The sequence below is a fragment of the Kogia breviceps genome, chromosome 15 (genome assembly GCF_026419965.1).
Source record: "Kogia breviceps isolate mKogBre1 chromosome 15, mKogBre1 haplotype 1, whole genome shotgun sequence".
Lineage (NCBI taxonomy): Eukaryota > Metazoa > Chordata > Mammalia > Artiodactyla > Physeteridae > Kogia > Kogia breviceps.
This window is the reverse complement of record NC_081324.1, coordinates 50,136,763-50,153,633: the sequence shown is the minus strand read 5'-3', so window position 1 is coordinate 50,153,633 and position 16,871 is coordinate 50,136,763. Positions and strand designations below refer to the sequence as shown.

The 16,871-nt window shown below is 39.3% G+C and overlaps 1 protein-coding gene across 4 annotated transcripts in view; it reads right to left on the bottom strand.

Annotated features, from left to right (window-relative positions):
* The window catches only part of OSBPL1A (oxysterol binding protein like 1A), a 209,728-nt gene that overhangs the window by 123,026 nt on the left and 69,831 nt on the right, over positions 1-16,871 (bottom strand). For all 4 annotated transcript variants that reach the window (XR_010836893.1, XM_067015193.1, XM_059040921.2 and 1 more), the window contains one exon: positions 12,696-12,777. Coding sequence is in view for 3 of the 4 variants with exons in the window: in XM_067015193.1 (XP_066871294.1) it covers positions 12,696-12,777 (82 nt within the window). In the remaining variant the exon portion in view is untranslated. The remainder of the gene's footprint in view (positions 1-12,695; positions 12,778-16,871) is intronic.

Here is a 16,871-nt window from a genome sequence, read left to right as displayed (position 1 = left end):
TTCACATCTGTCCCTTCCATCAAATAAAAAAAATTATGAAAGCTTTAAGAAAAAATAAAAGAGAAAGACAATTAAATGTGTAGCATCCTATGTACTTTAAGTAATTCTGATTTACCTAAAACACTATTCTTATAACATGGTAAACATGGTCAATAAACAAAGAATCAGGTAAATCCAAATGCCAGCAATTTGCAATGATTAGGCCTTAAAACAGTGGGTCCCATCAAGAAACAAAAGTTTTCAAATGGGAAATGGAAAGAAAAATAAAATCTACAGAGAACATATGACAAATTATTTAGCCATTATTCTAAGTAATAAAGTTGTATTGCTGTTTTCTTTTTTAAATTTTCCAAATTTTTTATATGAACATGATTTATTTTAGCAAAGACAAGTCCTTTTCTTGGAAAAATTATTTCTCAAAACTCATAAGGCAAAAGTGGGCAACAAAAGGAAAAGGTCAGGGACTTCCCTGGTGGTGCAGTGGTTAAGAATCTGCCTGCTAATGCAGGGGACATGGGTTCGAGCCCTGGTCCAGGAAGATCCCACTTGCCGCGGAGCAACTAAGCCCATGCGCCACAACTGCTGAGCCTGAGCTCTAGAACCCGTGAGCCACAACTACTGAACCCGTGTGCTGCAACTCCTGAAGCCTGCGCGCCTAGAGCCCATGCTCCGCAACAAGAGAAGCCACTGCAGTGAGAAGCGTAGCCCCCGCTCGCCACAGCTAGAGAAAGCCTACGTGCAGCAACGAAAACCCAACGCAGCCAAAAATAAAACAAATAAATAAATAAATTTATAAAAAAGGAAAAAAAAAGGAAAAGGTCAGAGTGAATGAAAGTAATAAGAGTCTTTCATTAATATCTGGATATAAACACCAAATGACATTTTAACATATTTTTCATCTTATGGAATAGAATTTCCTAGCTATTCTTAATAATACCCCAATAATTAAAAACTACTATATTCTAAAATAATTTTGACTGTACATACTTCTTCTTTTTGAATCTTTGATACACACTGTGAAGATTTATTCTGTACTTAGTTGCTAAACAGCAAAAGAGAGTACCATATGCTAGATGCCATGTGACTTAAATAGTACCTCAACAGATGTCTTACACAGAGCTGGGGACCAGGGATGTGAGGGGATGCACATGAAAAAGCAGACACAGCCTCTGCCTTCCATAAATTATCTGGGTAATCTAGAAATTTTCCATTTTCATGGCACAAAGGATAGGAAGATGGTAGCACAGCCATTCATGGATACATTTCTTTTTATTAAATGCCATCACATGCTTAACCTTCTCCAATTTTGTCTATGTTTTAGATATCTCACTTAAGATACTTGTTGATTAGCATAAAACAAACATTAAATCTCTAAATAAATTTTAAGGAGAATTTTACAAATTTTTAAACAAAACTGACTCTGCAAGCTTTCAAAAGATATTCTAAGAAATATATATTAAGACAAGTTTATAAGAATCTATTATTCAGAGTGTGTCAAATTCTTCTGTCCAAAACAGAGTCAAAAGTTACATAACTTGTCTGACAATTTAGTATTCAAACAAGATGTCGGAATTAATATTAACTTGCACGGTGGGACGGTGTAAAAACCATGGACTTTGGCAAATACTCTGGGCAGTGCTGCATATCAGGGCCAGTCGGTTCACACTGGCGTGCCTCTTATACAATGCCGTCTGCATAGTGATTACATAAAAGGAAAACTGCTAAGCTTCTAGAAAAGTTACCAACTGGGAAATCACTTCAAATATATTTTAGCCAACTAATATTTAGAGACTGAGCCGTAATAAATAAATGCAAAAAGGCCAGTATGTTAACATATCTGGCCTACTCTGAGAACTGGACACTGTTAATTTGAAAAAAAAAAAAAAAAAAGTTATTTTTTTGTACTAAAGATATTGTTGAACTTGGGAAAGATGCTGGAAGATCATATGTGAAAAGCTTAACTTTAGAGACATGTATAAAAAGCTCACAATCTGTCGTTTTCATGATTACACTGTACAATTTTTAATTGGGTAAGTTTTAAAACTAGTGGGGAAGAGCCTGTTTCTTGTTGTTAACAAACTAAACCCTAACACAGAAAACTTCCATTGTTCTCCTTATATAGAAAAAGTCCACACTCCTCAGACTAACATTTAAATCGTTCCAAAAACAGCTTCAGCCAGATGGTTTTCCTGGAAATATGTGTTTTCCTAGAAATATTAACCTATTATATTTTACTGCTTCTAAACCTTTGTTAAAGATGTTCCATCTTCCGTGAATAATGGAAATAATAATTATTCATATTCAGAAGTTTCCCCACTTAACTAAAACTTTTTTTTTCAAGGCCAAGTTTAAATGCTATCCTCCCCATTGAGCCGTCCTTAAATATCACTGTGGGATGTGACCTCTCCTACTGGACTCCAAAAGTAGCCACAACCACTTGTAATAGAGAACATGGGTATTGTACGTATGCTGAATCTCTGCTACCCTCGGTAAACTCTAAACCTCTTTAAGCCCCCAAATACCATGCACTGAACTTTGTACAAAGAAAAGATTCAAATGTTAAAAGACTAAGGAAAATAATAAAAATATTTTATTCCCATGGCTTACATAGAAAATCCAAATAGTTTTGGATTAATTTTACATCAAAAGAATTACTGTATTTTGGTTTAAAAATATATAAGATACAAACATTTTCATTTATATTACTACAGGTTGGCTAATTAGGGCAGATTGATAAATTATTTAAAACTACATTTTCTTTTTACTTGAGGCATAAGAAAATATAGTTTGCCTGTTTTTCAACATTCACTCAAATACTTCTATCACTGGGGATAAGATATTTTAAAAAAACAAACGGGATGAATGGCATTTCATTTCCTCAACCTAGTCCTCCTGGGAACAGTGCTGCCTTAAGTGTGTGTTTTCTTTTTAAAGTAAACACAAATAGCAGAGAGAATAAACAGTCCCAAAACTATCTAGTGACAAAGCTAAGGTCATCGGAAATAAAGAAAATATCAAAATAAGACAATTTCTCTCTTGTGGTGAAAAAAAATGCAGTGCATCTGACTACGTGCATGAGAGACATGATCTAACCTGCATGACAAGAGGTGTTTTTAAAGTTATCTCATACTCAATTGGAATTACATAAATGCCTCAGGAAAATCAGTACTCTCTCCTCAAAATGAAGAAAAAGACGTCTGCACATAAAAATCAACTATTCTTGGGCTTCCCTGGTGGCGCAGTGGTTGAGAATCCGCCTGCCGATGCAGGGGACACGAGTTCGTGCCCTGGTCCGGGAAGATCCCACATGCCGCGGAGCAACTAAGCCCGTGAGCCATGGCCGCTAGGCCTGCGCGTCCGGAGCCTGTGTTCCGCAATGGGAGAGGCCACAACAGTGAGAGGCCCGCATACCGCAAAAAAAAAAAAAAAAAAAAAAAAAATCAACTATTCTTCAAAAAAACTTCTACTACATAAAGCTGTAACTTAAAAAAAAAAAATCGAGATTGGTAACTTTATATAAGATGTAAGAATACATATTTATCTGTTTCTTGTTCAAATTAAGATGATTAGCTTGAAATCAATCACCCACTGAACAAGTACCACTGACCATTCGATCTGTATGTCTACATCTATACAACTTATGGTAGTTGCAACAGAAGTATAAAATATATAGTTCAGAACAGCATGTGTTAAATGAGTTAAAGCATGAGTTAAATAAGAAGATAATAAAAGGGATGTTATAAGATATAAATAGCAAACAAATTGTACATACATAAAAAATGTTACATATTCAGAGAAAAGAGTTACCATTATGGGATGCAGTAATAAAGTGGAGTTTGATAAAAGTAATGGGGCTTGAGCCTGATCTTGAAGAATAAGCTTTTTTATTGTTAAACACAATGCCCAATAAAACGAACATATCCAAAATATCTGTAACTATTATTTTCAGATAGTACTGAAAATACTGGTCCTGAGAAGAAGAGAGTTTCAGAATTATGAGAACTCAAGAGGTTAGAGGATTTGCATCCACCATTTATTGAGTGGCTACCATGTGGCAGGCACTACACTCCAGATGCTGGAGATAGGGCGTAAGTAACTGAGAAACAGTTTTTGTCCTTACAGAACTTGCAGTCTAGCAAGGAAAACAGAAAATACAACAATTATTATTGAATGAACAGTACTGATCAGAGGGTGTCTTTAGAATAGTAAGAGGGAAAAACGTATTTGTTGGAAAAAATAAATTGAATTAATTTAAAATTTTAGAAAAGAGTGTAACAGTTAGGAAGACCTTTTGGGGTCAAAACAGGGAAGAAACCAGCAGAACTATGAAATGTATTTTGCATTCTTTTGCAAATAAGAGTGAACGGATGGCTTCCCTGGTGGTGCAGTGATTAAGAATCCGCCTGCCAATGCAGGAGACATGGGTTTGAGTCCTGGTCTGGGAAGATCCCACATGCCGCGGAACAACTAAACCTGTGTGCCACAACTCCTGAGCCTGCGCTCTAGAGCCCAAGTGCCACAACTACTGAGCCCACACACCTAGAGGCCATGCTCCACAACAAGAGAAGCCACTGCAATGAGAAGCCCGCGCACTGCAAGGAAGAGCAGCCCTAAGCTCCCCGCAACTAGAAAAAGCCCACGCACAGCAACAAAGACCCAATGCAGCCAAAAATAAATAAATAAATAAATAAATAAATGTATAAGAACAAAAAGTGAAGGGAGGCAAGGAGGAAGATTTTATTGATTAAAATCTCCATCAAAGGCTATCACCGGGGACCTCCCTGGTGGCGCAGTGGTTAAGAATCTGCCTGCCAATGCAGGAGACACAGGTTCAAGCTCTGGTCCGGGAAGATCCCACACGCCACGGAGCAACTAAGCCCATGCGCCACAACTACTGAGCCTGCAAGCCAGAACTACTGAGCCTGAGTGCCACAACTACTGAGCCCGCATACGTGGAGTCCATGCTCCATGACAAGAGAAGCCACTGTAATGAGAAGCCTGTGCACTGCAATGAAGAGCACCCCCACTCGCCACAACTAGAGAAAGCCGCGCACAGCAACGAAGACCCAACGTGCCCAAAATCAATTAATTAATTAATTAATTAGGAAAAAATAAAGGCTATCATTGGATTTGCATCACTCCTGACTGTACTGTCCTGGTAATGAGCTCCTAACCTTATTTGTGGTAGTGATCTTGTGGGAAAAACCAGTCAACAAAGTAAATGATTCAGGTAGAGTCACATGTGACCCAGGGAGCTGCCTCCAGCAAAGTCGAGAGAGAGGCACTAGTAGGGTCTGTGACCCAACAAATAAGGTGAAGAATGAGAGAATTTGATGATGTTTTCTCCTATAGACTGGGCAAAATAAATACAAGTAATAAATCACTTAGTTTCATAACCACTTTACATCTCTATTTGATTCCTCAACCTGGCTGTCTGAAAGGAAGCCTGGACCCGGGACAGCAGCTCCCTCTCCAGTGCCCTGTATGACAGACCTGAGCAGGAGCAGCTGTGGTGGCCTGAGCTCTGCTTGCTCTTTCCACCCCTTCTAAGACCTGAGGAGGCTGGGTCTGCCCAGAGCGGAAGATGGAAACACAAAGTGCTACAGTAAACGGGATTAGTGCCACGACAGGGAAAGCAGAGGGTGATTTGGAAACACATAGTAAGAACACTTAGGCCCATCTTAGAGAAGGCAAGAAGTTTCTAGAAGCTACACTTAAAAGATGAGGAAAAGCTAGTACTTCACACAAGACCCTAAAGCATGAGAAAAGTTCAGTGCTATTGAACATTGAGTAAGAGGAAGGAAGAGGTGAGACTGTTGATGTGAACAGACACAGGTCAAGGTAGAGTGCAATTACCCTAAGGCACTGGAGGCCACAAGACCTGATCTGTCTTTAGAGGCACCTCTCAAACCACACCGTGGAACACTCCCTGGAGGCAGCATGGCCAGACAAGAGGGGCTGCAACCTACAGGAAGGACGGCTGTGGCCTACGTCAGTGTACTGATGGGGGGACAGAGAAGGGGACAATGGAGAGACAAAGGAGACGCAGAACGTGCTGCGCAGGAAGGATGCACTCCAAGGTTAAGAAGGCTCCAAGGTTTGGGCTCAGGAAATAGTATCAAACAGTCATGTGTTCTTTCAGATGAAAAATACCAGAAAGAACCTCAGGACAAGAAAAGAGAAGAAAAAAATTGACAGGAAAAACAAAGAGGATTTCTTTGTTGCGAGCTGGAAACTTCAGCCCTGCATCAATCCCACCATCCCCTTGAACTTCTGAACGGGAGACTATAAGGATTTGAACAGCACGTCAACTACAGCGGCCAAGTGACTGTCCTCAACAAATTCTACCTTTCACTGTAGAGCAGATCTAGGGATGAAAATCTGTAACCTTTTCTAGTTCACAGATCAAAAGTTTAGGAGTAAATATAGGTTTCTCCATTTAGTACAGACTCATTATTGGCTAAGAGCAGTCTGGAGCCAGGGTGCCCAGGGGCACACCCTGTCTGGTTTATTACTAACTGTGTGACCTAAGACAAGTTATCTAAGCTCTCCGTGTCCCTGTTAGCTTATTTATAAAATGGACATAATAGTTGTTATGTGCTAACACTGGGTTGTTATAAGGAATAAAAGAATTAATATATGCGAAGTATACAGAACAATGCACAGAAAATGGCTGTATGTGGCTGCTGTTATTCTAGATGAGACAATGTGTGGATTACTGATATATTTTACATTAGAAAGTGCATGGGACACTTGCGGTACCTGGCTTACTAATAAGTTGATGGAGAAACATCCCTCTAACCCCAACCCATAAAGATGCTGATAAAATAATAATAATTAAATAATATATAGCAGAGTTTGAAAGAGCAAAATCCCAGATATGCCGGAAACCAACAGAGAAGTCAAGGCTGACAGGAGAGGCGCATGCCAGTGAGGGCGTGGTAGGGAAGGCCAAGCACAGGGGTGTCAGAGGTCACCTAGGACATAAAGCAGGAGCTGAAAGCCGTGCCTTCACACCTACATGAGGGGGAGATGTGGCTCTGGTCTCACCAAGCAGAGCAAGGCCTTGACTCCCAGTGAAAGCAGAAATGGGCTCAGGGAAGCAGTGAAGAAGGGCATTTTCTGCCTAGTACTGTGGGTGGGAATCATGAAAAATAGAAATCCCTAGGCTCACGCTGAATCTAGATATGCAATCCAATTTTAAAACTATTACATCCTCAACAGAAACAGACACAGAACTACTGTGTAGGGACACTTCCATAACCCAGGAGGCAGAAAAAAACAGGCTCTCAATAAAAAGCTAAAATCCACCGTGAAGGAAACAATCCATCCCAAGGGACAGTTAGCCACAACAACTTGAGATGTAAGAACATGCTCAACGTGAGATGTAAGAACATGATGAAAAGGGCTTGAACTTTACATGCTTAAAATTATGAGAGGTAAAGTTCGAAATATACGAAACATGAAAGAACAGGCTTCTATGGAAAAAATTAAAACTTTAAAACCACCACTTAGAATTTCTAGAATTACAAAATACAATTAGGATTAGAAAGTCAAAGGATTAAACAGCCAAAATAGATCAAACTGAGAAAGAAACTGAAACTAGAAAACAGATCTGAGGAAACTGCTCAGAATGTAACAGAAAAATAGGAAGAGAATGAGGAACTAAGAGGTGGGGAGTAAATAGAAGGTTCCACACATACCCGCGAGGAGTTTCAGCAGAAGAGAACAGAACGGATGAAGAAGCACAGTGTGAGGAGAGAACGGCGAAGAACTTTCCAGACTAAAGAAAGAATGAATGAGTCTTTGAATTAAAAGCCATCTCAAGCAGCAGATAACAGGACAGATTACAACTGCAAAACACCAAAGTGGAGATCTTTGAAAAGCCGTAAGTGAACGTAAAAAGAAAAAAGAAAAAAAAAAAAAGACTGTTCACCAAAGAATCATCATTAGAATATCAGAAGCCATAAGAAATTGGAATCACATCTTCAAAATGCTAATGGACGGTAACTGTAACCCAGTGGGGGTAAAAAAAAAAAAAAAAAAAGATTTAGATGAGAGAGAAATTCTACCACCCGCAGATCCTCAGTGAAAGAACTACTCACAAGTCTGCCTCAGGAAAAACACTGAATCCAGAGAAGAAGAGTAGGATATAAAAAACAATGGCACTGACTGCAGAACCCCTATTGGTAAAAGAATGCAAAACACTCTCCAGTGTGGGCAGCTTCTTCCCCAATTTGTTTGTCTCTATAAGGTCTCACCGAATTGTACAATCTGTTCACTCATTAACTTGACAGAACAAATGCAGTACTTGTTTCTCCCTGAGTTCAACAGAAATGAGTTATAAATTTATTAGCTAAATACGTTATTCATTTCATTCACTCAAAATGCGCGCGCGCGTGTGTGTGTGTGTGTGTGTGTGTGTGTGTGTGTGTGTGTGTGTGTGTGGATGGGAGGGGAGGAGGGGTAGGAAGGAGAGGGGGAGAGAGAGGCAACCAAGCACAGGCACCTCCCACATGCCGTGCACTGTTTAGGAAATGAGGATTATCAGTGAATAAAGCAGACCAAAGTTCCTCCCTTCGTGGAGTTTATATTCCAAAACGAGAGGCAGACAATCAACTCCACACACATATATAGGAAGACTGATAAGCGACAAAGAGAAGAATAACCCAAGGAAGGGGATAGCCAGTGCTGGAGCTGGAAGTTTAGCCAGGACTTGGTTATCAGTAATGTCCTGGCAGGAAGAGCCGGCAAAGTCAAAGTGTAACTGAAAAGAATTTTAAAAAGAGATGACTCACAAAGATGAGGAGCGTGAGCGAACTAAGAGAGAGGCACGCAGGACAGTTACTACCGTGGGAAAGAGGGGCCAAGGGAAGGTACGGTAGGAGCTAGAGTCACAGAATGGGGCCCTGGGCCGGGTGGAGCCCAGCAGCAGGGTTAGACCACAGCCTGCAGGAGGGAGCAGGGTAACCCTGACCTACTCCTCCTCCCACCCCTCCACCCATCTCCGCAAAGGACCTCCCATTTGCTGGACCCAATCAGAGGGCCAAGGGCAAAGAAGTCCTAGTAATACTTCTAAAGTCGACAGTGATCACGGGCCCAGGGCACCACGCAGGGCAGAGAACAGCCGTGGAGGAGCAAACCAGTGCAGGCGGCAAGAGAGGGCCTCAGCCAGAAGGTTCTGCTGGAGTAGAGAGACCTGAGGAGGGAGGGCGAACCCTGGAGTAAAGCCTTACAGGCAGAGGTGCCAGCACACCCGCCCAGGCCCAAGGCAGCTTTGAGGGACAGCAAGAGGGCCAGTGAAGAGGCAGGCGGGGGAACCAGGAGATGGAGACAGAGATGAGAGGGGACTGGAAGGCTCTGTAGATCATTAGAAGGACTCTTGTCTTTCACTCTAAGTGAGAAGACCTGGAAGCAAATGGATGTTTTGAGCAAAGGTCATCAACCCACTGATGCTTTAGAAAGATCCCTGGGGCAGGGACTGTAGGGACAAGGGTGGGATCCGAGTCAGGAGGCTGTTTTAATAGTGCAGGTAGGAGACGAGGGTGGCTTGGACTGGGGTGGCAACAGTGAAGGTGGTGATAAGAATATTTACTCAAAGCCTAGAATTTTGAGGTGAGTTTTAAGTGGGTTGAATAAAAGTGCTCTTCCTTTTTTCTTTTAGATAACTGAAAACATGCAAATGTCTTTAACCAGGGATTTACTATATACATTTAGTAACATGCAATAAAGTGCATGCGTTAAACTTGGCATGTAAAGTAATATATCTTTTTTGGAAAGTAACTTAGCAGTATATATCAATAGGCTCAAAAATGTTAATATACTTTCACCCGTTAATCCCACTTCCAAGAATCCTATGGTAATAAAGTGATGTGATTAAATATAAATGTACAATACAACATTATTTATAATAGTCAAAACCTGGCTGCTACACCTAAGGGTAAATTTAAGGTTGTTGGGGAAAACAGATTGACGGCACGGCTTTCAGGAAGTCTTCCAAAAGTCTTATAAGTTTGAGTGATTTTATTTGTTTTCGCAACCAGGCTTTTGGTAAAGATAAAATAGTAGAGATTTTAAAACAGCATTCTTTGCACCTTGAATGATGTGTTGCCAATGTCAGATACATAAATTTGGCATTAATCCAGGCAGAAATTAAGTTTAAGGTCCACTCATGAAAACGAAAGCATTATTTTAATAGAGGACATTTCAGACCAAAGACACAGTGTTTGGTCAAAAGTGTTTATGGGGGTCACGGGGGAGAAGAATTGTAAATAAAGCTAAAAAATCAGTTTGTGATCGGGCTATGAAAGTCCTTAAATGCCAGGATAAAGAGTCTGCATTTTATTCTGTAGTTTCAAGGACACTTAAAAGATTTTCTCGGGCTTCCCTGGTGGCGCAGTGGTTGAGAATCCGCCTGCCGATGCAGGAGACACGGGTTCGTGCCCTGGTCCGGGAAGATCCCACATGCCGCGGAGCAACTAAGCCCGTGAGCCATGGCCGCTGAGCCTGTGCGTCCGGAGCCTGTGCTCCGCAACGGGAGAGGCCACAACAGTGAGAGGCCCGCATACCGCAAAAAAAAAAAAAAAAAAAAAAAAAAAAAAAGATTTTCTCAACAGAAAAATAAAAATTTATAATAATTTTTTTAAAAAGTAACTTTCTAAAATTAATCTGGCAGCAATAATGCAGTATTTCACAGAATTTGAGTTGGAAGAGTTCCTGCAAGGCTTCCGATTCAATTCCCTTTAAGGATGGAATGCAGGAGGTTCCCAAAGGCAGGGAGACTAAAGGACAGGCTGCTGCAGTGATTTGGATTGAGGTGGTGCAGAGCAGAACAGGTACCGTAGAAGACGCAATAAGGAAGAAGGGCATTAAGTCTTAAAGTTCATGTTCATATAATTTCGTACTAAAATGTAAGACAACTAACAATTTCAACCACAAGAGCTGGACTCTGTCCACAAACACTTTAGTTTTGCATCTTGAGAAGTCACTGGCAAACTATGTAGGCAGTTTGGAACAGGATGTGTATCTATCAGCTTCCTTTAATAAAACACATGGTCCAAGATTATTCTGCACAATCCCTTGGCATTAAGAGCAGACTCAGTTACCTTCAAAACTCCAATTCCATTCATGAAATTATCTCAACCCTATTTACTTAGTATTTACATAAAATGTAGTTTTATTTATCTACACCAATCTTTCAGAAAATAATGTCTATAATTTCCGAACATAATTTCTATACGTAATTGTTTATGTATAAACCCACTGACTTTTACTGTAGACATATGAAATTGAATTGTCAGATCACAGTCAAATATTTCAAAGTTTCCCAGATGACACTGTCCAAAATGAAATCACTCTTGTGGTACTGAATATCATGTATGTCTCTAAGAGCACAAATGATGCATGCCATCATTATGAGTGACATGTCATACCAATGATCTGAACCAAGAGATGTGACTCAAGGTTTAAAAGGAAAAAAAACAACATAATTTGGTTGTAGTTCTCATATAATTTCTTTCTTTGGTCCAAGTTAAAGAAATTAATCCTTATACTTCATCTCACTCTGTACAGTTTCTGTATCTTTTAAATGTTGTTAGTATCTCTGCTTCGTTTTGATGGTTTTTGGTGAGGATGGTATTTTAAAAGCCCACTGACGGTCACAGTTGCATAGCTCTGTGGATATACTAAAAGCCACTGAATGGTATACTCCACATAGGTGAATTCTAGGCTTATGTGAATTATGTCTAATGAAGCTGTTATTATTTTAAAAGCCCACTGAGGATGAAGAGCCTTAAGTAATAAAATATTCTTGCTTGCAATTAATAATTAAAATGACTTGACTGCTGTCCTTCCCAAAGCTATCATCACTCATATAAATACGTGTTTGCTGAACTGAAGTAAAGGGATGTCCAAGGTATATCTGGACAGATACAGAACCTTTATGTTCAATTTACTCTAATATTAACATTTCTTCACATTCCCTGGGCACACATAAACTAGATCATGATTAAAATCAGTAGTTAATCATAAACTCATAGACAACTCAGCTGATTATATTTTAGTGGAGTTATTTATAAACACATCATAGCTAAAGTCTAAAGCACCTGTTAAGAGTCCTAAGTCTAAGGAACATGACAACTGTTTAATTTATAAAGTAATCAATAATTTTTTCTCAAAACCTAATTTGTGTATCAGATTTTATATTGGGATTTTGTATTTTGTATTGGATTGTAGTTTGATTTTTGGTGTATTTATAATTAACTCCTGATAATTCATAACTAAAGGAGAGTAAAGGCATAAAAAATTATCTTTGAAAGGGAGATTAATAATTAGACAAATTCACACATACATTCACAGAATGGCAAAAGACTACCAACCCCTTCATTTTATAGATAGGGAAACCGAGGCTCAGAGAAATTAAATGTTCTGCTCAAAAGTAACAACTAATAAGTGGCAGAACAAGGATTCAAACCCAAGACAATTTGACTGCAAAATCCAAGTCTTCTGGGAGTCATAAACAGTCTCACTACATAGCCAAAACGAATTCACAGCCCCAAAAGGTTAACTTTAACTTTTTCAAATACAATTCTGAATTCAAACCCCAAAATTATCTAAAATGTACAGTCAACCAAAGGGTGAACATCTATGACAACGGGTGGTGTTCAAGAGTGGGGTGTGGGGTGTGTCTTTTTTACCTTTAGCCACGTCACACTCCTTAATCATTCTGAGAAAGTTGGAAATTTCCCTGTCTAGTCTCTGCTGGCATATCTGTGCTTTCTGGAAAAGGAAAAAAGAAGAAGACAAAGTTAAACTAATAAAGGATTTTTACAGTACGTACGCTATAATGTTTCCATGAAAACTTTTACTTCATAGGTTGATACACTGTAATAATTGAGACATATTCCTAACAGAGAGAAAAAGGTGAGAGAAAATTGCCTTAGAATATAACCATTAGTTAACCACGTACAGATTAATAAAAATAAATCTCTCTAAATTTTAAATACATTCAACAGGTCAAGCACATACCATACATCTGCATTAATTACTTCTAATAACTCATTACACAATATATATCTGAGGAGTTAGATTTCTGATTTATTCACACTTTTAGTAGGTTTGATTAAATTCATTGAGAATCTATAAAATGCACCCATTAAGAATATATTTTAAAAACTGCTTTTGCTTAAAAACTCCAGATGGTGCTAACATTTGGAAACCACAAGCTGATTTTCATTCAGCAATCTAAGCGCACACAGCCCTCACATAATCAGACCAATAAGGACATCTTCTTAGTAAGTAAAAGCTTGTAAAACTAAGGGACAGCATTCATTTTTCCTTGTAATTTGAAATTTCTACATATTTAGATCCCTAAAAGCAAAACATAAATACAGAGTTTCATGATGTAAGTTGTATCCCATCTTAGTATAGATTTGGAAGTCCAAAATGAAACAAATCAGATAAAACCATTTATTACATTAACAATGTAATTTTGAAGTTAGTTTTATTTTATTTTATTTTATTTTATTTTATTTTTTTGAAGTTAGTTTTATTTAGTCTCCCTTTAAAGGAAACTAAGAAGCAAGAATACGAAGCAAGAAAATCATCATTGTAAAGTTGGCTGGTTACGGCAATAAGAAAATATTCTGAGAACCTAGACCTTACCAATATTAGGTTCACATTGTTGTAGGTAGGGTAATACATTTAGCCTGTGAATCTTCCCTACTTGGTACTCCTAAGCTCAACTGACTCATCCCCAAAACACTTTTGCTCCCCCTAAATCAGACCTAAGTGCCAAGGTGATATAGGTACACATGCTTTTCACCTTATAAATTTTTCAGTGCTTCTGAAGCTCAGCTCAACCACAGCAGAATTACTCGTGGTACCACACTAGGGACAAGCAATGTTCTCTTTAAAACGTACATTACTCTATTTTGAGAGCTCCAACAACATAAAAATGCAATTCACTTTTTTTGGTGGGGAGAGGGAGAGGTTGAATACCTACACTGTGCAATTTGAAACGCCATAGAAACTGTATGCTGGATCATTTTTCCAGATATAGCCTGTAAATACACATTTAAGGCAGGAGAAAAGTCAATTAGGGACCACTGAAAACATGCACTGCGCAACCAAATGTTATCACTCATAATTTATTAATAGAAAATTGTCATTTTCGCTCCATACATATTTAATACCCCTGCCCATGTGCGCAGTGCGCCAATGCTACTGTTTTCTCTTTTTTCTCCTATGGTTGAAAGTAAGCTGGGTGCACAAAAGCAAGCACTGGCTTCATTTGCAGACTGTGAATCTGTGATCAACATCATAGTTCCTGTGGTTACTGTTAAAGATAAGAAACACTATTACATTCATCTTCCCTTGGCATATCTGATAGCTACTGGAAAAAAGTTCCCTTGATCCACAATTTATTTAAGAGTTACAATAGGTCAGCTGGAGAAGATCTGATCAACACATACTGTTTTATAGTTGGGTACAAATGTGTGTCATCTATTCCAAACAATTAATGCCATTTAATTGATGCAAAAAACCCAAAAAGAGGTTATCAATACAATTTTTTAAAACCACATTCTTCAATTTATCATTTCCTTGTAGCAGCTACTGGTTATATTACAAAAGCCTAAAAATCTAATTAGGAAGGTTAATGCTTATGCATTCTTTGCAGAGCCCAGCATGGTGTCTCACTGACTTCTATGCCATGCACCTTATGTCAGGTTTTAATTTTTCTAGGTTTTAATTTTTTTTTTTTTTTCGCCACATCGTGCAGCTTGCGGGATGATCTTGGTTCCCTGACCAGGATCAAACCTGTACCCCCGCGCAGTAGAAGCGTGGATTCCTAACCGCTGGACTGCCAGGGAATTCCCTAGGTTTTAATTTTTATTTGCACTACATAAATGAAATCCCACTTGAGCAGTGTTCTAATACTCGAAGTGAGACAGTATTTTAAATCCAGGTTATCTGGCACAGAGCCCAAGAACAGAAGCACACCCACAGACCTGGGCTGCAGAGAATCAGAGGCACCCAGGTTGAGTAGCTGGGCCACAATCAGGACACCGGTCTCCTGCAGCTACTTCCACCCACCCAGACTTCCGCCGCTGGTTTTGTTTAAGTTGATGTTTGACTACTTTATCAACCCTGGCATATGAGAAAGTTCAAAAATGTATATCAAGGGGGTGCACATCTAGGGAGGAGTGGATAGGGTAGGAGAGAGAGGTCATTAATTCCAGCCTGTTTGCCACATACAGACAATCCACATTTGGTAAATTAAGAACCGAAGCATTAGCAGATCCAGACCACCAGACTACCATATATAAAATAAACAACAAGGGCTTCCCCGGTGGCGCAGTGGTTGAGAGTCCGCCTGCCGATGCAGGGGATGCAGGTTCGTGCCCCGGTCCGGGAAGATCCCACATGCCGCGGAGCGGCTGGGCCCGTGAGCCGTGGCCGCTGAGCCTGCGCGTCCAGAGCCTGTGCTCCACAACGGGAGAGGCCGCAACAGTGAGAGGCCCGCGTACCGCAAAAAAAAAAAAAAAAAAAAAAAAGTAAATAAAATAAACAACAAGGTCCTACTGTACAGCACAGGCAACTGTATTCAATATCCTGTAATAAACCATAATGGAAAAGAAGAAAAAGAGTGTATGTATATGTATAACTGAATCACTTTGATGTACACCAGAAACTAACACAACACTGTCAATCAACTATAATTTAATTAAAAAAAAAAAAAAAAGAACCAAAGCAGACTGCCTTCTCAGAAATTAAAAGAAACTAATGATACACACAACATTGCAGGTGAAAGATGACAGGCACCAAAGAGCATATATTATGTGATTCCATTTAGATGGAATCCTAGAATGGGCAAAGCTGACAATGCCTGTGATGAGAGAGCAGATCAGTAGCTGCCTGAGATGGAGTGGAGGGCACTGTCTGGAAGGGGCACCAGAGAGCTTTTTGAGGTGATAAAAATGTTCTACACCTTGATAGGAGTGGTGGTTACACAGGGTATTTGTCAAAACACATCACTCTGAAGATGCTAAAATGCCCTCATTTTATTATATAAAAATTGTATCTTAATAATATTGATTTAAACTTTAAAAATAATAGTTGTAAAACCCTGATAACCTTCCTCTGCAGAAAACAGCCAGCATTGTGAGTACTGGTGCCCCATACTCATCTCCAAATCTTCCTAACTCCAGCCAAATCCACTTCAAGGATAACCTCACACTCCATCTTCCCTCAATGTACGCCAGTCCACAGCACACCGATTCTTTTCAGTACCTGGTGATTTGTAATCTTCTTAATGTTGTATTTTGCATTAGTTATCTACTCAAAGTTAAAAAAAAGAAAGAAAGAAAAAAGAAACACAATACACAGAGAAAGGCAACTCTCCCTCACGTACTTTTCAGTCCTAGAGTCTCTGTTTTCCCCCTTTCCCAGTCTCAAAGCAACAACTGCTAATAACTTCTCATCTTTCCTGGGATGATCTAACCTATACAAATGTGTGTGTACATCCCTGCTTCCTTTCTGCCATGTAGAAGCATATTAGATACACCATTTAATACCTTGCCCTTTTCACTTAGCTATAAATCTTAACTATACCAATATATATATAAATCTGCCTGATTCTTACATGGGTGTACCACTCTATCAGCTTTGAGTTGATGTACACTCCACTCTCCTAGTGTCCCCTCAAAGCTAAGAGCCTACCCCAACTTGATCCAACAGAACTTTCTACAATGATGAAAACATTCTATATCTTCACTGTCCAAGGTGATAGCCACATGTAACTACTGAGCACTTGAAATGTGGCTAGTTAAAATGAGGAAATGAGTTTTTCATTTAACTCCAATTCATTTAAA